The sequence below is a fragment of the Lepidochelys kempii genome, chromosome 10, assembly GCF_965140285.1.
Source record: "Lepidochelys kempii isolate rLepKem1 chromosome 10, rLepKem1.hap1, whole genome shotgun sequence".
Lineage (NCBI taxonomy): Eukaryota > Metazoa > Chordata > Testudines > Cheloniidae > Lepidochelys > Lepidochelys kempii.
The window spans coordinates 46,374,659-46,394,922 of record NC_136389.1 but is presented as its reverse complement, the minus strand read 5'-3'; the positions used below and the strand labels follow the sequence as shown (position 1 = coordinate 46,394,922).

Sequence of the window (20,264 nt, the reverse complement as noted above, 5' to 3'; positions counted from 1 at the left end):
CTGACTTCCCAGATTTTGGCCCTTCTGGACAAAACTAGTTTTTCAGGTTGGTTGGGGAGGAGGAAAAATCTTCACGCTCATAGTTCAGGCTTTGTCAATGATAAATCTACTCGTGTTGGCTAAGGGGTCGCTTATCTTGAGTTACTCATTTCTCTGCCTGCTTTTTTTTTTTCCTTGCAGCCCATTACACTAATCATTGTACCAATACAGTCATATTGTAACATCCCAATAACCAGTAATGAGCTGCCAAAATCTTAACAACTGGTTCCCTATAAAAAGTTCTGATTTAAGGGATGTGCCCCAGTATGTATTTTTTGTATCAGCTGGGTTACCATATGTCCGTATTTTCCCGGGAGAAATTTAAAAATTCCTCCCAGACGGCGATTTAAGAACCAAAAAGCCTGACCTGTCTGGGAAAATATGGCTGTATGTTAACCCTGCCTAAAGTTCTTTTTTAAAAAAATGGGCCTGAACTAGAAATGAGCTCCGTTTCACATGTGTGGGGCCCCGCCACGCCCTGGGGGTGTGCTAGGGTGACCAGATGTCCCAATTTTATAGGGACAGTCCCGGTTTGGGGGTCTTTTTCTTGTATAGGCTCCTATTACCCCCCACCCCGTCTTGATTTTTCACACTTGCTGTTTGGTCACCCTAGGGTGTGCACATGTGTGGGTCCCAGCTGCTCCCTGCCCCCCTCATTGAAGCAGGTGTGCAGGGTTACTGCCGTGGGAACTGTAGGGCACTAGTGGACGTGGGGCTAGCTGGAGACAGGGGCGTGGGACAGGGCTAGCTGGAGACAGGGGCGTGGGACAGGGCAGGGGCTGCGGGCAGGGGCTGGCTGCGGGCAGGGGGTGTGGCGGGGGGCTGGAGGCAGGGGCTGGCTGCGGGCAGGGTGGTGGGTGCTCACGGGGAGAGCAGCAGGACGCAGCCCAGGCCCAGCAGAGCAGCCGGGGACCCACCAGGCAGCAGCGGGAGCCCCAGGGCCAGGGGTCGGGGGAGCAGCAGCAGCAACAGGGCTCATGTCCAGGGCCAGGTGGCAGCCCACATGGCTCCCACAGTGCAGCGCCCCCAGTGGCGGGAAGAGGAATTTCATCACTTCCTGGCCAGAGCCCATCAAAGCCTCAACTCCCCGTGCAGGGAAGCGGGTTAACAACCGGTTCTAAAACTGCTTCAAAATTTAACAACTGGTTCGCGCGAACTGGTGCGAACCGACTCCAGCTCACCACTGCCAATAACCAGCTCAACATACAGTATTCATCAGTTACTACAGAACAGCTCTAGTCCATTGCCGTGATCATGTAATTAAAGTCTGCATCATAACTGAGAGGAGCATAGACTTATTCTGGGGAACGGATCAACCTTTAGGTTGACTGGCTCATATCCACTGCCCTCCAAGATTCTGGAACCCATGGTGCTGACCAAAAGAAATGATCAATACAAAAATGAACTTCCCCTCAAAAAACAGCAGTGTTCCAGTTCAGGTACCAGCTATGGTCAGGCCATAGAAGCAGTTCCATGGACCGCCACCAGGGAGGTCACAGAGTTACCTCCGCTTTACAATCTGATTTCTGAAAAGGAAACATCCAAACCAAACATCCCAGTTTTATGTGTTTTATTAACTAAACTAAATAACTTAGCAATAGCATAAAATACATACAAACCAATCAAATTACAAGAATGTGAGTTAACTCATATCAAATTAATCTAATTATCAGGTTGCTTAAACCATGTGACATACACAATTACTTATAAACTCTGTGTCATAATTTGGAGAGGCCACAGTCTGGTTTAACTATCAGCTCCAAAGTAACAGGGCATTATCAGTCTCAGTGCCAATCAATATACAGGAACTCCTCACTTAAAGTCGTCCCGGTTAACGTTGTTACGTTGCTGATCAATTAGGGAACATGCTCGTTTAAACTTGCGCAGTGCTCTCTGATACCGTCATTTGGCAGCCACCTACTTTGTCCACTGCTTGCAGAAAGAGCAGCCTGCTGGAGCTAGTGGGGGGGGCTTGGAACCAGAGTGGACCAGCAGCCCCTCATCAGCTCCCCGCTCCTCTAAGTTCCCTGTGCGGCAGCCACCCAGCAGGCTACCACCTGCCGGCAGTTCAGCTGCCCCTCCCCGCACTGCCATGTGCTGCTCCTGCTCTCTGCCTTGGAGCTGCTCTCCAGAGCCTCCTGCTTGCTGTGCGGAGGTAGGGGGAAGAGGGGTGCTAATGTCAGGGTGTCCCACTCCCCCCTTCTCCTGCATTCTGCTTACCACATCTCCATAGAGTTTGTGTGGTGGGGGGGAACACAACAGGACTCAGTAGGGAGGGAGCTTGCTGGTAGCAGCAGCTGTCTCAACTTCCTGATCTACTTAAAAAGGCAATGTACTTAGAGTGCAGTCAGCGTACTTAAAGGGGCAATGTGCATCTCTCTCCCACACACAGGGCGTGTGTTTCTGTCTGCCTTCCTGTCTCCCCTCCTTCCATTTGTGCTGCCTTGTAGAGTGTGAGGCTACATTTACAACAATGTGTTAACCCTTGAGGGCTCAGCGGAGTGCTAGTTCATCATTCAGCAGTAAGGCACTCCCTGGGAAATATCCTACCCTCTTCTACCCTCTGACTCCACCACCTCAACCAAGCTTCACAATCATCATTGCTGTGTACAGTATTTAATTGTTTAAAACTTATACTGTCCATATAATATAGTCTTTTGTCTGGCGAAAAAAATGTCCCTGGAACCTAACCCCCCCCTATTTACATTAATTCTTATGGGGAAATTGGATTTGCTTAACATAATTTCTCTTAAAGTCGCATTTTTCCGGAACATAACTACAACGTTAAGTGAGGTGTTACTGTATTTAGGTTCCAGCTGAATAGCTAATACAAGGAGGGTAAAATCCCTGCAATTCTGATGCCAATTAAGGTTGCCTGCCCAAATTATTGGCTATCCATTCTCCCCACATACAACATAAGGTTACAATGAAATATTCCAATACAATTCAAGATGACTCGGCTTGTTACATATAATGTTCAAATGACAAATTTAGGTGAAAATAACATGATTTCTCAGGATTAAATATACAACTCCTAACCCCTGAAATTTATGGATGTGTGATCTTTTAGGCAGCAAGGTTGTTTAACCTAGGGCTGTTAGGTATCTGAGGAACTATTCTATAGGCTCCATTCTCAAATAGATTCTATGGGTTCTAGCCATATGCAATGCTCACTACTAACCATCTGCTGGAGTTTAAAAACAAGTGCAAAAATGCTGAGGTAGAGGCATCCCGCTACAGCAAATGTGAAATAAAACTAAACCCAGAAGGTTGATACTTATGCAGAATGGTTTCATGACTTGTGGTTTCAATCAGCGTTAGGAAGCCAGTGCGTGTTTGAAAAGATCAGCCCGGTGGTCTGATTGGCTCCAATGTTTAATGTCAGCAGACTTGTTGGCTAGTTAGAGGTCATTTGCTTGTAGTTGTCAAATCTTAGCTGTTGCATGTTGCTGGACTCATATCCATGGAGGGATGGAGAAAGCACAGGTTTCTTAGTCATGTGTGGTCCCGTTGCCTAGCCAGAGGCCAGTGGCCAGCATCCAACAGAAGCCAGAAACGAGCCAGCAGCAGCATCAGGGCTTCTTCTTTTCATTCAGTTTTTGAAGATGGCCTGGCTGGTTCCTCCCCCTTGAAACTCCTCTCAGAAACTTCTTGGAGAATCAGAATGGGACCTCCTCTTCTGTGGTGACTGGAATCACTCAGTGGGGTCTGATTAGGTCCCCTTGCTGCAAATGAGGAATCTCCCCATTCCAAAAAGAAAAGGAGGACTTGTGGCACCTTAGAGACTAACCAATTTATCTGAGCATAAGCTTTCGTGAGCTACAGCTCACTTCATCGGATGCATACTGTGGAAAATACAGAAGATGTTTTTATACACACAAATCATGAAAAAATGGGTGTTTATCACTACAAAAGGTTTTCTCTCCCCCCCACCCCACTCTCCTGCTGGTAATAGCTTATGTAAAGTGATCACTCTCCTTACAATGTGTATGATAATCAAGGTGGGCCATTTCCAGCACAAATCCAGAAGCTCTCTACACCAACATTCCACACAAAGATGGACTACAAGCCGTCAAGAACACTGATCCCCGATAATGTCACAGCTAACCTGGTGGCTGAACTTTGTGACTTTGTCCTTACCCATAACTATTTTACATTTGGGGACAATGTATACCTTCAAATCAGCGGCACTGCTATGGGTACTCACATGGCCCCACAGTATGCCAACATTTTTATGGCTGACTTAAAACAACGCTTCCTCAGCTCTCGTCCCCTAACGCCCCTACTCTACATGCGCTATATTGATGACATCTTCATCGTCTGGACCCATGGAAAAGAAACTCTTGAGGAATTCCACCATGATTTCAACAATTTCCATCCCACCATCAACCTCAGCCTGGTCCAGTCCACACAAGAGATCCACTTCCTGGACACTACAGTGCTAATAAACGATGGTCACATAAACACCACCCTATACCGGAAACCTACTGACCGCTATTCCTACCTACACGCCTCCAGCTTTCACCCTGACCACACCACACGATCCATTGTCTACAGCCAAGCTCTACGATACAACCGCATTTGCTCCAACCCCTCAGACAGAGACAAACACCTACGAGATCTCTATCAAGCATTTTTACAACTACAATACCCACCTGCGGAAGTGAAGAAACAGATTGATAGAGCCAGAAGAGTTCCCAGAAGTCACCTACTACAGGACAGGCCCAACAAAGAAAATAACAGAACGCCACTAGCTGTCACCTTCAGCCCCCAACTAAAACCCCTCCAACGCATTATCAAGGATCTACAACCTATCCTGAAGGATGACCCAACACTCTCACAAATCTTGGGAGACATGCCAGTCCTTGCCTACAGACAGCCCCGCAACCTGAAGCGAATACCTACCAGCAACCACATACCACACAACAGAACCACTAACCCAGGAACCTATCCTTGCAACAAAGCCCGTTGCCAACTGTGCCCACATATCTATTCAGGGGACACCATCACAGGGCCTAATAACATCAGCCACACTATCAGAGGCTCGTTCACCTGCACATCTACCAATGTGATATATGCCATCATGTGCCAGCAATGCCCCTCTGCCATGTACATTGGTCAAACTGGACAGTCTCTACGTAAAAGAATAAATGGACACAAATCAGATATCAAGAATTATAACATTCATAAACCAGTCGGAGAACACTTCAATCTCTCTGGTCATGCGATTACAGACATGAAAGTTGCGATATTACAACAGAAAAACTTCAAATCCAGACTCCAGCAAGAGACTGCTGAATTGGAATTCATTTGCAAATTGGATACAGTTAACTTAGGCTTGAATAGAGACTGGGAGTGGCTAAGTCATTATGCAAGGTAACCTACTTCCCCTTGTTTTCCTAACCCCCCCCCTTCCTCAGATGTTCCTGTTAAACCCTGGATTTGTGCTGGAAATGGCCCACCTTGATTATCATACACATCTGTAAGGAGAGTGGTCACTTTAGATAAGCTATTACCAACAGGAGAGTGGGTTTGTTTGGGGGGTTGTGGGGGGAGAAAGCCTGGATTTGTGCTGGAAATGGCCCACCTTGATTATCATACACATTGTAAGGAGAGTGATCACTTTACATAAGCTATTACCAGCAGGAGAGTGGGGTGGGGGGAGAGAAAACCTTTGTAGTGATAAACACCCATTTTTTCATGATTTGTGTGTATAAAAACATCTTCTGTATTTTCCACAGTATGCATCCGATGAAGTGAGCTGTAGCTCACGAAAGCTCATGCTCTAATAAATTGGTTAGTCTCTAAGGTGCCATAAGTACTCCTTTTCTTTTTGCGAATACAGACTAACACGGCTGTTACTCTGAAACCCCTCATTCCAGTAACTCTGGGCTTGGAAAATCCACAGACCAAAAATCTACCATCAGTCAGTCAATCAGCAGGTGTGTAGGTATTTTGAGATGTTTGAGGTCATTGCCCAGTCCATAGGCGTTATCTCAGCCCTCATAAAAAAAGTCCCAACTCAAAGATAATTTCAGAAATACAAAGATAGCAAAATGTTGTAAGTGATAATACAGGAATGCACCACGCACACATATACTCAGCTGTGGCCAGAGAGGGGCAGTTCCTGTTTTACAAACAGATGCTTGTAGCTTCCCCTTTATATTTTGGTACTCAGCAGCTCATCTTTGAACAGCATTTGTTTGCCACACAAAATCTGGGCGAAAGGGTAGTCTTTAACTTGGGTAGAGTAAAAAGGTATTTTCTTTCTAAACTCACAATTTTGGGGTTCAATTTTTATAGGCAGGCATATCTGCCTCACATAATGCATACACACAAGGGGGCTAAATTACAGCTGCTTATAAATCTGGCATAAGGCTGATTTTGCAACTTTAATACCATTATTTTAATGTAGTTTATATTTATATATTATATTAAAACACATTAATGTTAAGGTTGCAAAAGCAAGCACTCAGAAGTTAGGAAGTGGCAGAGTCCAGGTTGCCTGTGAAAATTTAATTCATCCCTTGTACATATGCATTGTGGTACAGTCTTTAATTACATGATCATGTACTATGTTTTCCACAGCACCCCTGCCTCATTCAGTGCACAGGATGGACGGTGCTTACTGAATGGATAATTCAATATCTCTGTTTAACCTCATATTCAGTTTGTGGGCCCCTTCCTTATTTACTGCACCCAATCCAAAGCTTGCACTGCATACAGATTTCAGAGTAGCAGCCGTGTTAGTCTGTATTCGCAAAAAGAAAAGGAGGACTTGTGGCACCTTAGAGACTAAATAATGCTCAAATAAATTGGTTAGTCTCTAAGGTGCCACAAGTACTGCATACAGAATTATTCGTTTCCTCATGGGCTATCCTGTGGTGCTCTCATGGTCTCTGAATTCTTTACAAACATAATGCATTTATCTTCACAACACTCCTGTGAAGTGAGGGACTGGTATTATCCCCATTTTATACATGAGGAACTGAAGCACAGAAATTAAAGGAAAAAATTGTCAACTAATTTTGGGTGCCGAATTTGAGAAGCCTACAGCCTTATGTAGCATTTTATATCACTTCACATAATCATTGCACAACTCACATTGACTTCAGTTACAGTTGTGAGTGTTTGATACCTCTACAAATCAAACCACCAGTGTCTCAAGTTGGGTACCCAGAAAATGAGAAACACACAGAGGCCACCTGTGAAAATTGTGGTTTAAGTGACTTGCCTGGCACCAGGTAGGAATTCTGTGGGGACAGGTGGCAATAGAATCCAATTCTCCAGGGCAGCATTCAACTGTCCTAACTACGAGCTCATCCTTTCTGCAGTCCCCTGCCTCATTCACTACGCACCTTTCAACTTCAGCAACAACTGAGGCAGGGTCCTATAGACAACAGTGGCAGTGGGAATGAGGAAAAATGGTGCAGGGGTCCTATGGAAAAAATTGTATGTGAGTGTGTAATTATAGACTATACCATCATGCATATGCACAGGGGAGGTGAATTAAAGTTACACAGGCAAGCTTAATTCTGGCATTTCCTAGCTTTTGAGTGTTTGACTTGCCAAACTTTAATAATGTTCTTTTAACACAGTTTTTTATATAATTGTCTACGTTTTTTAGAAACGTAAAAATTGAAAACAAAAATGCCAGCCCGTGGAACGATGCTGACCCTCTCACTGGGTCATCAGCAGGGTTAGGATCTTGAGATCCAAAGCACAGTTCTCCTTCACTAGAGCTAATGGAGTAACTGGGAGCAGTAGAAGGCTTTTATCTTTTCTGTGGAGCAGCCACTGGAGAGGGGTGAAGACATGTTTTGCTGGTGGGCTTCACAGCTATATGCTGAGACTCAGGACTAATAGGTTCAGTTCCAGTTAGTGCAGTGTTCTATAGTGGTTAATACGGTTGACAACATTGTACAGTAACTCCTCATTTAAAGTCATCCCGGTTAACATTGTTACTTGCTGATCAATTAGGGAACATGCTTGTTTAAAGTTGCGCAATGATCCCTTATAACGTTGTTTGGCAGCCACCTGCTTTGTCCACTGCTTGCAGGAAGAGCAGCCCATTGGAGCCAGTGGTGGGCGCTTGGAACCAAGGTGGACTGGCAGCCCCACATCAGCTCCCCTAAGTTCCCTGTGCAGCAGCCACCCAGCAGGCTATCAGTTGCCGGCAGTTCAGCTGTCCCTCCCCGCACTGCCTTGTGCTGCTCCTGCCCTCTGCCTTGGAGCTGCTCCAGGGAGCCTCCTGCTTGCTGTGCGCGGGGGGGGGGAGAAGAAGGGGCTAATGTCAGGGTGTCCCGCTCCCACTGCTCCTGCTCCCCGCTTACCCCATCTCCATAAAGCGGGGGGGACACGACAGGGCTCAGGATGGAGGGAGCTTGCGGGCAGCAGCTGCTGTCTCAACTTGCTGATCTACTTAAAAAGGCAATGTACTTAGAGTGCAGTCAGCGTACTTAAAGGGGCAATGCGTCTCTCTCTCTCTCACACACACACACACACAGTGTGTGTCTCTGTCTCTCTCTGCCATGCTGTCTCCCCTCCCTCCATTTGTGCTGCCTTGTAGAGTGTGAGGCTACATTTACAACAATGTGTTAACCCTTGAGGGCTCAGCTGAGTGCTAGTTCATCGTTTAGCAGTAAGGCATCCCACCCTCTGACTCCACCACCTCAACCAAGCTTCACAATCATCATTGCTGTGTACAGTATTAAATTGTTTGTTTAAAACTTATACTCTGTGTGTGTGTGTGTGTGTGTGTGTGTGTGTGTGTGTATAAAAACCTAACCCCCTCTATTTACATTAATTCTTATGGGGAAATGGGATTCGCTTAACATCATTTCCCTTAAAGTTGCATTTTTCAGGAACATAACTGCAACGTTAAGCTAGGAGTTGCTGTATTTCAGAAATACAGGACAGACCTCAGCTGTCCCCAGTCTTAACTTGAACCTTAGGGGTGAGTTCTTCTCCTCCCTTGTCCGTCCTAGGGGATCTCTCTCTCTAGCTCTGGCGCTGCAGAGAACTCAGGGCCTCAGGTACTGGGCTGGGCAGCCATTGTGGGTCCTGTTCACATTCTGTATGGGGCGCAAACTGAGTCAGCAGCTGCAGTTGCTGGTTTCCAGCTGCTGCAGTGCCATGCGCTGCCGGGGTAGGGACTGCAAGAATGGGTGTGGACTTGGAAGGTACACCTAGAGAAGGCTTCGCTGCAACCAGTAGGGGCACCAGTTCAGATTTCAATGGGGGGAGGTGTGCAACTTTCAGCAGGGCCTAGAGCTGGAGGGGGAGCTGGGCCAAATCTGAGTGGCATTGCAATCCCATGTGCCAGGTCAAGTGGCCAACTGGCAGCACTTTGCAAAGAGACGTGCTCGAGCCCCACTCTGTCAGGGGTTCAGGTGCCAGAACAATGCTCCAGACCACTCTGGCAGCATTACACCCCTGGTGGAAATGTGGGATAAAAGGCATCCCAAACCAATTTAGTACAGGCCAGGCAATGTTTTTATTTAAATAAGGGCCAACCCTTATAATACAAAATTGTTGGCAACCCTGCATGGTTACAGACCCTTCTGCCCCTGCATCTCCAGCCTCTTCCTCTCCCTTTCTGGCCCTATTCCACCATCCCCACTGCTCCCTCCCCACCCTCCAGCTCCAGCTTCTAACCCTCCTCTTTCCCCAGCTTGTTTCTGCCCTCCCTCCATTGCTGCAACTGTTCCCCCTCCTCACCTCCCCCTGACCTCACTCCTCTTGTGTTTAAGTCAGAGGACTTCCTCCTCCTCCCTGCTGCCTGGGGGCCAGCAGGCAGAGCACTGAGAGGATAGGAAGTGGTCTCTCTGCTCTCAGTTGTAGTGCCTTCTGTCACAGCACCCACCCCCTCCCCGCAAGCTGGGAGGAGCAATTGTAGGGAAAGTCCAGCTCAGCCCCGGCATGGCACCGTCTCAGTCGCTCTGTGAGGAAGGGGCATTTGCCATCTGGTTGGCATGTAGACGCTGTGACGGGCTGGAGTATGAGCTAGGATTACTTGGGGAAGTTCTCTGGCCTGTGCTATGCAGGAGGGCAGACTAGGTGATCACAACAGTCCCTTCTGGCCTTGGAATCTACGAATCTATCTTCCAGGCAGACAGAATCTTTGGTACGTGCAAACTGATTTTTCAGACACTTAAACTAAACAAATGTGGGTAGATTCTCATGAGGGCAGCAAACAGCACCTCCCTAACACCAAGGTGACCATGTGCCAAATGTCAAGGCCCTGCTCCAAAGCAGAGAGCTGCTAGAACTCCTCAATGAAATGGTTGTAATCATTTTTTTTAATGTGGGGAAAACAATGTATTTTTCTGCAGCCTCATTCTCAGAAACAGCTGAACCATTTTAGCTGAATCTTCCCGGAAATATTCAGCTTGAAGCAAACACTTGGCATGGAATATTTTAGCCCAGTTATTGGCAAAGTTATAAGCAACTGAAAACAGGTTCTTATCATGGGAAGTGTTGGGCAACCATAACTGTTGGCAGTGCTGACTATTATCAGATACACAGAGCTGTATTAAAGAAACATTAAGGATGCAAAATTAATTTAGTTCCAATTTGCTGCATGATACAGTGACCCTCACTTAAAGGCAAAGGTTAGAAGAGCTGATGTGCTAGTTTCTCTCCTCCACCAAGATCCACTCAGCACAAGAGGTGAGGAAGGCGCCATGCATGAACTGGTTACAGCTCCCTGATTCCCAGGTGCGGCTACTCCAGCCCCACCCCTGCAGCTCCAGAAGTTCTACTGAACTGAGGAATGAAGTGATGAGAGGTGACTGCTTTCAGGTGCTCAGGTCCCCAGTAGGGAGCTGAAATCCATGGATGGATTTGTCCAGTCAGGAGGAGCCATGATGAAGGTCTAATTTTGGCAATTAATTGATCTTCGACTACTAGTAGTAGATATGCTCAATGGCCTGTGATGGGATGTTAGATGGGGTGGGATCTGAGTTACCACAGATAATTCTTTCCTGGGTGTCTGGCTGGTGAGTCTTGCCCACATGCTTAGGGTTTAGCTGATCGCCATATTTGGGGTCAGGAAGGAATTTTGCCCAGGGCAGATTGGCAGAGGCCCTGGGGGTTTTTCGCCTCCTTCTGCAGCGTGTGGCACGGGTCACTTGCTGGAGGATTCTCTGCATCTTGAAGTCTTTAAACCACAATTTGAGGACTTCAATAGCTCAGACATAAGTTAGGGGTTTGTTACAGGAGTGGATGGGTGAGATTCTGTGGCCTGCGTTGTGCAGAAGGTCAGACTAGATGATCATAATGGTCCCTTAATTCTGTGATTCTATATGTCAGCAGAGGCTGTGAGGAGGACAGGTTTAGGCTGATACTAGAAAGGGCTTCTCTCAGAGTTGTAGGACTTAGGACTACTGGCCAGGTGATGGTGGGGGAGCAGATTAGGTTAGACCGACAATCAAATGACGGCCAGGTTATTGCCTGCATAGTGAGGTGTCCCCACCATGAATGGGGGGAACAACACACCTGCTTTGAGGCCTCACAGAACCTGTGAGGAGGGGGGTGAGTTGTGTTGCCACATACCCATTCTGAGGTGTCGCAGCACCCAGGAGGAGGAGGTGGGATGTGGTGCCACACGCCTGCTCTGTGGTTTTGTAGCACCCAGGACCAGGGGATGGGCTGTGGTGTAACACACCTGCTCTGAGGTGTCATAGTGCCCGGAAGGAGGAGGTGGGCTGGGATGTTACACACCTGCTCTGAGACGATACAGGATCCCATGAGGAGGGGAACGGGCTGTGGTGTAACACATCTGCTATATGGTGGGGGAAGGGAGGCGTGCTGGACATTGGAGCAGTTGCCCTGGTAACAAACAGCACCCTGTGTTTTCCATGCCTCTCGGCGCAAAGCCTGGCCTCTTCCCATAACTCTCCCTCTCTTGTCCATGGTTTGCAGCCATATTCTACTATGCTGGGCATGGATATGAACATTCTGGGAGAAACTACATGGTCCCCATTGATGCCCCACAGCCCTACGCCCCCGAGAACTGCATCAGCGTGCAGAGGATCCTCCAGAAGATGCAGCAGAGGCAGACAGCCCTCAACCTCATCCTGCTGGACACCTGCAGGAAATGGTAGGTTCTGTTCCTTTCCCCCACCTCCCAAGGACAGTGGGGTTAGCAGTAGTTGCTTTCACGACCCAGAGGGGAGACAGGGAAAGAACCCCTGACTTTGGCTCAGTTCAGCTGGCTCCTTTGGCACAGGCCTAAAGTTCATGGTGTGAGAGGTGGCCATTGGCTTCTAAGGCTCTGTTCATGTGACTAAAGCTACGCACACCCAACTGCCATGCTGAATCAAGGCCTTAATTAAGAGATAATGACAGTGAGCTTAACTCCAGGCCCATTGGGGCCCACAGACACCTCTGGCATGAACGCTCTTCAGCAGGAGAGTAAGTTGGAGAGTGCCTCATTTGAGCAGACCCCTTGCCTGAGCATTCTGTGAGGGCAGGTGCTGGGGGGGGGGGGAGCTGTAGTCCTCCCATGGGTGTCCCAAGCCCTACCATCCTCCCCTGGACTGTGGCAGAGGAAAATTATAACCACAGCGTAACCTCCACTTACTTGCCAGAGAGTTGGAAACTCCCAAGAAATAACACAAGCACACACAATATCTTCAACACAGTAATTATATTAAACAGGAAACAGAACAGGGTAAAACAGGATTACCAGTGCCCACACTGATAATACCTGTGAATTTCCCCAGTCATGAGACCTGATACAGCAAATGTAAAAATTAGTGTCCCATTGGTATGCGTACTTGTAGGGGCCCTTGATTACCTGTGAAGAGCTTTAGTGCCTTCATGTTTTGGAGCAGAAACATGAAATTTGGCAAGGGAGTGGTCCTGGGGTTAAAGAAGAGTCTTTTGTTGTCTCTGTGGAAATTTGTCCAGATATGGCCAAGTTGTAAGCTGCAGAAAATCACCACTTGCACATTTGAAGTAGAGCTTGTTAGAGGCTTGTTGCTCAAATCTGTGATCATTCCATCTGCACTGAGCATGCTCCCTAGCAGGGCCAGCATTAGACTCGCTGGAGCCCAGGACAGAAACTAAGGAGTGGGCCCCCACCCTGCCTCCCTTACTTGCTCACACATTGGATTTCTGCAACGTTTTTGAAGCTGAAGCCCTCCTCCTATGCGTAGCAGCACCATACATAGTGCATTAAAACTAGCCATTTGGTAGATGCTGTTCCCATTTTCTGTTCTATTTAGGTTTTTAGCCTGTACGCATCACTGAGATGTCTGAGCACTTTGGGATCTTGGGACTATGAGGACCAGGACAAAGTGATCTGTGTCTGGGGCTGTCATTATTGGGCTACCTTGTCCCAGATTCCAGTTGTACTTGCACCTGCTTTACACAGGTATCACGTCATTGAATTCAGTGGAATTGCTCCTGGTTTACACAATCAAGCTTATTGTCTTGTTGGCATTTCTAGGGCATGTCGCCTAAGACAAATGGACATAAATCTCCTCCCACCTACATGGCACGTAAATAATTGAACCCAGTGAGCTACAGTGATGTAAATGAGATGAGAATCAGGCCCAGTGTCTGGGCGCTAACCCTGCTCATCATTTCCATTGCCAAGGATGTCTCTGCTCCATCATGCTCTGAAAACATGTTCCAGCTGAGCCTTGACCTCAGTCAAGGCAAACAAACCCGAACCGATTTTTCCACTCCTTGTGCTAGGCTGGCTGTTCTGTCGCTGTGTGTGTGTGTCTGCACCAAAGCAGCTGAGCGTAGCCCACGGATTAGATGCACATTGCGCGCTGTGTGGGGCCAGTGAGGGCTCTAGCCTATTCTGGGATATGACGTCTTGTTGTTCCTCGTGTCTGGAATCCTCTAGCTGCTCATGTGTTTGTCTGGAGCAGCTGAGGGCAGATAAATCTATTCATTCATTGATTTTATTTAGAAACGTACCTCATGCCTGTCATTGTGACTTCTGGGTGTGTTTGAAAGGTAGGTGCAAGCCAGACAAACATTGCCATCCAGTGGCCCCCTGGTTCCTGGTCACAAGTTATAAACAAACAGCCTGCTATCTGCTGCTGACTCTGTGAAACAGGGACATCCTGTACTTCCTCCTCAGCAGGCCAGACCACAACGGAGCAGATAACACTGCTGCGGACGATACTCTGGGCCTGGCTTTGACCTCAGTTCCACATGTGCAAACTGGGAGTGACTCCGCTGCACTGGTGTAAACCTGGTGTAAATGAGAGAGACTCTGGCCCTCCCTATGCCCAGGTATCTTCAGTGCCCAGAGATATTGTGCAAAGCTGATTCTTCCCCGGTAGGCTGCAGATAGCCACCTCCTATGCAGACCCAGTGACTAAGGCCATGCACAAAGGATCTCTCAGGTATTTTGTGGTGGAAGTCAAGCCTTTCACACCAAATCAGCCCTGACACCCTTTACCTGATCTTGGAAATTATGGGCCAACTCCTTGGCCACAGCAAGGCCACTCTTCACTAAAGCTGCCCTAACAGGGCAGTGGGGGATTCCTCTGACATTGCAGAGGGCTGGCTGGCCTAGCCAGCTCCCTGGGGAAGGGAAGAGCTGTGTGCTCCAGCAATCCTCTCCAGTGTAGTAGTCCCGTGGGGGCAGTATGAACCAGTGTATGAGCTGTTATGAGTCCTGATGCAGCTCTCCACTATGCTGGTGGAAAATCAGTCCCAGGATCAGAGCCCCAGATGGCTCCTTTCCAGCTGCACCCTCAGCTCCACAAAGGAGTCAGCTCTACAGATTTCAGACAGACATTTTCCCCTTTGCTCAGCCCCAGCAGCACAAATTGCCCAGAGTCTGGCTGGGCTGGGGGAGCTCTCAGCTGTTGAAAAGACCCCGTGGCCATTGCTACACCATCCTCCATGGCTTTCCTTGTAGGTAAGTGTTTAGAAATTGGGTTTGATGTAATTGTCGAGTGCATTGCTGTCACGCAGCAGACATCATTGCGTTGGATATATGGGTTCTGTTTGTGCCCAGGGATGGGGCCATCCTGTACGTGTATGAAAGCAAATCCCCCTTCACCCAGTTCACCTGTTACATCCTTTCATCTCTAGGTACAACCCACAGTGTGCGCTGTCGCAGGTGCAGCCGCTGGAGCCCTGGGGGAATACGGTTTATGGCTATGCCACGTAAGTATCTGCTGATTGCTGGTGACTGGAGACCTTTGGCATTCCCAGTGGCTGTGCTTGAGGCTTGAGGCTCTTGCTTCTGCAGGGCTGGAACTCTGGCCATCAGATCAAGTGTCAGTGACAGGGGGAGGTGCTGAGACTGCCAGAAGCTGCAACGGCCCTGTCTCCATTTGCCAGCTAGTACTGCTGCCGCTGGACATCCCTAGTGCAGGCCGGGCCTGTCTCAGATCTCTGGTTCTCACACTTTCTCCCTGGCTTTCCTGATGTGTACCCTCATCTCTCCCTACAGCCCTGTGCTGGCAGCTGTGGCTGATCCACAGTTAAGATTGTAGCACCCTTTTGTGGCCTAATATCAGTGAGTATTTGTAATGGAGTCTCTCGCCAACAAGCCAGGACACATCCAGCCTGAGCTGAAGGATCCTATAGTTAGATACAGAGCTGGCTGTTCTGGATGGCAGCACCTCCTTCAGGGCTACAATTGGATAATTCAATTGACACACCCTGGGGCAGTGCACAGGGCACCCCATGAGTCACAGAACTTTTTCCACGGCCAGGAGATCATTGTGAAAGAGATTTTCAGATGTGCTGAGCTGTCATAACTCTGCCCCTGAAACAATACAATGCAGTTTAATTTTCATTAAAACAAGCCTCTGTATTGCACTAAAATGCTGCAGATACGCCCAGTGGCTCACAATGCAAACAGCAACAGAAACTACAGAAAGGCCATCAGTTCAATGCAACCTTATAATTAGAGGACCAATACTCTGAAGCAAATACAGGTGCTCATGTTCCTTCATCCAAATGAGCAGCATATAATACTCCAATTTTTCAGCCCCTTGAGTTTGCAAGGATTCTGTATTATTCCCCCAGAATTGGCAACTGACTTTCCAGGGTCTCTCTTAATATGGCCAAAGCAATAACTAGGCCAATAGAAAGGAAATCCTGAATCAAAGTGTGTCTCTGGGGTTTATGGGTGCTCCTGTGCCATGTCTGTGTGGCAAGCAGCTGAGGGTCATGTGCTTGCCTTCGAAGGAGTGAAGATGCAGAAGCCTATGAAGTTCAGGATGGGGAGTTCAGTTCTGGGATCTTCATGAAGTATCTGAAAAAGCACATTCTGCAGGAAAAGAAAGTGACCCATGTACTGGAGGATGTGTTGGAGGGTAAATATTGCACCGGAAGTTGTTTAGTTAAAGCTGGAAGCTACTTGTTCCAGGTAGTAAAGTTGAGGTGCAGTCATTGATCAAGGATTCAAAGGAAGGGGAGATGGAACAAACAGACAAATGAAAGGCCAATGAGTCTCCAGGCCCAGACAGTGTGTCCAAGAGCATCAGAGTAATAAAATCCATCTCTTGTTAAAATCAGTGAATACGGAGGGGGATGGCCATTGTATCTTTCTTTACAAAAGGCTCTAGATGTGATCCTGGGCATTAGAGGCCCCGAAGCCTCACATCAGAGCAAAGTACACTGGTTTCATTAGAATAACAAACCACCTGGGTGAAATTGGCATGCTGGGTATAAACCAGCACAGCTTCTGCGAACAAAAATCCTGCCTTTGCCATCTACTACAATTCTCTAATCATGGCAACAACAAAGCAGGGGCGACAGGAGAACCAGCTGATAGCATTTACCCAGTCCTTCAAAAATCCTTGGCAAAGGCCCTCGCGAGAGGTTATTAAGGAAATGAATTAGTTGTGTGTAGATGTGACAAGTCAGAAACGGGCTGAGACAGAAGCAAAGTGTAGAAAGGAATGGTTAGAGTTCCTCAAGGCACAAGGGAAGCAGTAGGGTCCCCATACTAAGTCTGGTGCTGTTTGTCATATTTGTGAATAATCTGGAGAAGTGAGGTGGCAATGTTTACTGATGACTCATTGGCAGTTGAAATCCAGTGCGACAAATGCGAGGTGAGGAGTGATCTGAACTCTTCATTCACATTGCTGGGTTCTCAATGGACTGTACTCACTCGGGACAGGGACCTGGGGGTTGCTGCAGGCAGCTGTGTGAAACCTCTGCTCAGTGTGTAGGCGCGGTTCAGAAACCAAACAAGATATTAGGATGCGTAAGGAATGGGATGGTGAATATTCCAACACCCTAATATTCCACCCTTCGCTTGGCTCATGGGTGCAGTACTGCTCAGTAGCTCATAGAATATACAGTGGGGGGTTCCGAGTTGGGCCAGGCACAGTAGGAACTGTATGTGGAGAGACTGGAATGGCTGCAGGCACGGTGTGAGCCAGGCCCCCAATTTAGGGGGAAAATTCAAAGGCACAAAAAGGAAGTGGGCGCCCAAACCCCACTGACTCTCAGTGGGAGCTGGCTGCCTCAGCACCCTTTGCGCCTTATCCCTTTGAACCATTCCTCAGGCAGCTCTTTCTCCCCCAGACATTGGTCGGGACCCCTTGGTAACTGGAAAGCAGGTGATGGAGATCAAGCACACTCTGAAGGAAGCCCGGGCGCTGACAGACCCCATCTGCACCACTGGGCCGACTGCAGAGCTATGGGGACACAGCCATGGTAAGAGACCAGTGCAGAGCCCTTAGCCACGCTGTCTCAGCCCCGGCCCTGGGGGTCCCAGGCAAGGTACATTAGCATCTGGCTCTTAAATATGTCTAACATCAATAGTGCACAATGTTGTATTTGGGTTTCACTGCTCCTGCTTCACGCTGCGCCCTGTTCACAGCTACACTGCCCCCCCATAAGGGGGCGCCTCAGGGTGCTGCTTCTCTGCCACCCCCTCCAGGAAGTGGTCCAGGCCATGGAGAGGGCTAGCAGAGCTGTGGGAACCATTTTGGGAAGAGGTTGGGGTGGGTGAATCCAGAGGGGGCTGCTGCTGGGGTCTGGGCATACGGCACAGAATGGGGTGGGGGCCTAAGGGTCTCTTGCCATAAGAGTCAGATGGGGGAGAAGCAGTGGCAGCACCCAGAGAGTGGGGAGCAGCAAATAGAGGGAGGTCCCGCTGCCACTGTCGAGCAAGAGGCTTTTCCTGGCAGGTTCAGGCCCTGCTGGGATTGGAGCAGGAAGCTTGCAAGGGGTCGGGAAGGAATTTTCCTCCAGGGCAGATTGGAAGGCCCTGGAGGTTTTTCGCCTTCCTCTGTAGCATGGGGCATGGGTCACTTGCTGGAGGATTCTCTGCTCCTTGAGGTCTTCAAACTACAATTTGAGGACTTCAATAGCACAGATATAGGTGTGAGGTCTTTTTTAGGAGTGGTGGGTGAAGTTCTGTGGCCTGCATTGTGCAGGAGGTCAGACTAGATGATCATAATGGTCCCTTCTGACCTAAATATCTATGAATCTATGAATCTATAAGCCAGCAGGCTTGAAGAAGTGGGGCCAGTGAGGAGATGACTCAGCTGCTGGCTGAACACTGAAGCGATTCCTGTCCAAGGAATTATAGTGGAAATAATGGGATGAGGCAAAGAGAACAGCAGCAGCAGGGAATTTGCAGAATGGCAGTGGCAGGCTCAAAGAGGAGATCAATCCACTGGTATCCAGGGTAGCAGCCTGGGCCAGGGCAGGTCACAAGGAGTATCCCAGGGATCACTGCCCAGCCATGGGCCAGCAATTTACAACAACTATACATACCTTCCCACACTGCAGGGGTAACTCAAGCACTGCAGGCGGAGAAAATAACGGCTGGGACAGGAGGGGCACCCTCTCAAAATGTAACTGTAAACAGAGAATCGTCATCAAATGGGTGTGGTTTTAGTGGGGTTCCACAGGGATCAGTTCTTCGCCCTACGCTATGTAATATGTTTATTAATGACCTGGAAGAAAACATTGATAAAGTTTGCAGATGGCACAAAAATTGTGGGAGTGGTAAATAATGAAGAGGACAGGTCTCTGGTACAGAGTGATCTGGGTCACTTGGTAAACTGGGCACAAGCAACCAATGTGCATTTTATTACAGCTAAATGTAAATGCATATTGTGACATACCAGGGTACAATCAAGACTAATGAGCAGCTGTGTCACCCCTGCCCTGCAACCTTGGGTGCCTCTGTTTTCCAGAAGCTGAAATGGGTGACAGGGGTTGGATCACTTCATGATTACTTGTCCCGTTCATTCTCTCTGGTGCACCTGGCATTGGCCACTGTCAGAAGACAGGATACTGGGCTAGATGGACGTTTGGTCTGACCCAGTATAGCCGTTCTTCCATTCTTACAATGCCTTGATAAAGTATCTCCCACCTGGGCTGCTCACAAACAGCCACCAGCATGGAAGTTACACCCAGAGTGTCTGTGTGTGACTGCAGCCTGTCAGCCATACTTGGGTTATACTCTAACTCTCACCAGCCTGGGTTATACTGCAGGGTGACCCCAACACACCCCCAGACCCAGATTTCCCCCCAGAAATGTATGTCGTGTTCTGCCTAGACCTCTCGGGGACAGTACAAAATATTTTAAGTCTGTTATTCCTTAAAGGGAATAATGTGCAGGGTTATTATCTCAAATAGTTATTCAGACACTTCAGTTTAAACACATTGAATTAGATAAAACAGTAAAACAAGTTTGTTAACTACAAAGAGAGAGATTTTAAGTGAGTACAAGTCATGAGGCATAAAAATCAGAAATGGTAACAAGGAAAATAAACATAAAATGTTTACTAATACCTAACTTAAACTATATCAGATTCAAGCAAAATTTCTCACCATGTGCTTTCTTTCAGCAGTCTTACTGACCAGTACCCATCCCCCAGAGTCCAATGACTGCTTCCTTTGTTGCTTCAGTTGCAGTGAATGTGATGGGCAGGCAGAGAGAGAGTGGGTGCCTTGGGGTATTTGTCCCTTCTTTTTAAAGTTTCAGTCCCTCTCTTGAAAAACATTTCCAGCTGGGCACTAGAAGGCAGAAAGTCTATGTGGAAGGATGTTCCCCTTTTCTCATCAGTGAGCATCCTTTGTTTTCCTTCGTCTTGATGACTCTGTTTACTGCTTAAGGTAAATTAAGCAGAGCACACATTCCTTTGTTTAGGACAGACTGTTTGCCAACCTCTGTTTGAGCAGGGCTGTGGGGTTTGGAACATGTGTTAATAACATCATACAGGGAAATGTTATAACTTTACGTACAATGTTGCCACACAAATTTTATC

At 47.9% G+C, this 20,264-nt stretch overlaps 1 protein-coding gene across 1 annotated transcript in view; it reads left to right on the top strand.

Moving 5' to 3' along the window:
* Positions 1-20,264, top strand: part of LOC140918547 (mucosa-associated lymphoid tissue lymphoma translocation protein 1) — a 68,625-nt gene that overhangs the window by 24,649 nt on the left and 23,712 nt on the right. Inside the window, exons 9-12 of the mRNA XM_073363254.1 lie at positions 11,965-12,142; positions 15,109-15,183; positions 16,216-16,343; positions 17,563-17,694. Coding sequence (XP_073219355.1) covers positions 11,965-12,142; positions 15,109-15,183; positions 16,216-16,343; positions 17,563-17,694 — 513 coding nt within the window. The remainder of the gene's footprint in view (positions 1-11,964; positions 12,143-15,108; positions 15,184-16,215; positions 16,344-17,562; positions 17,695-20,264) is intronic.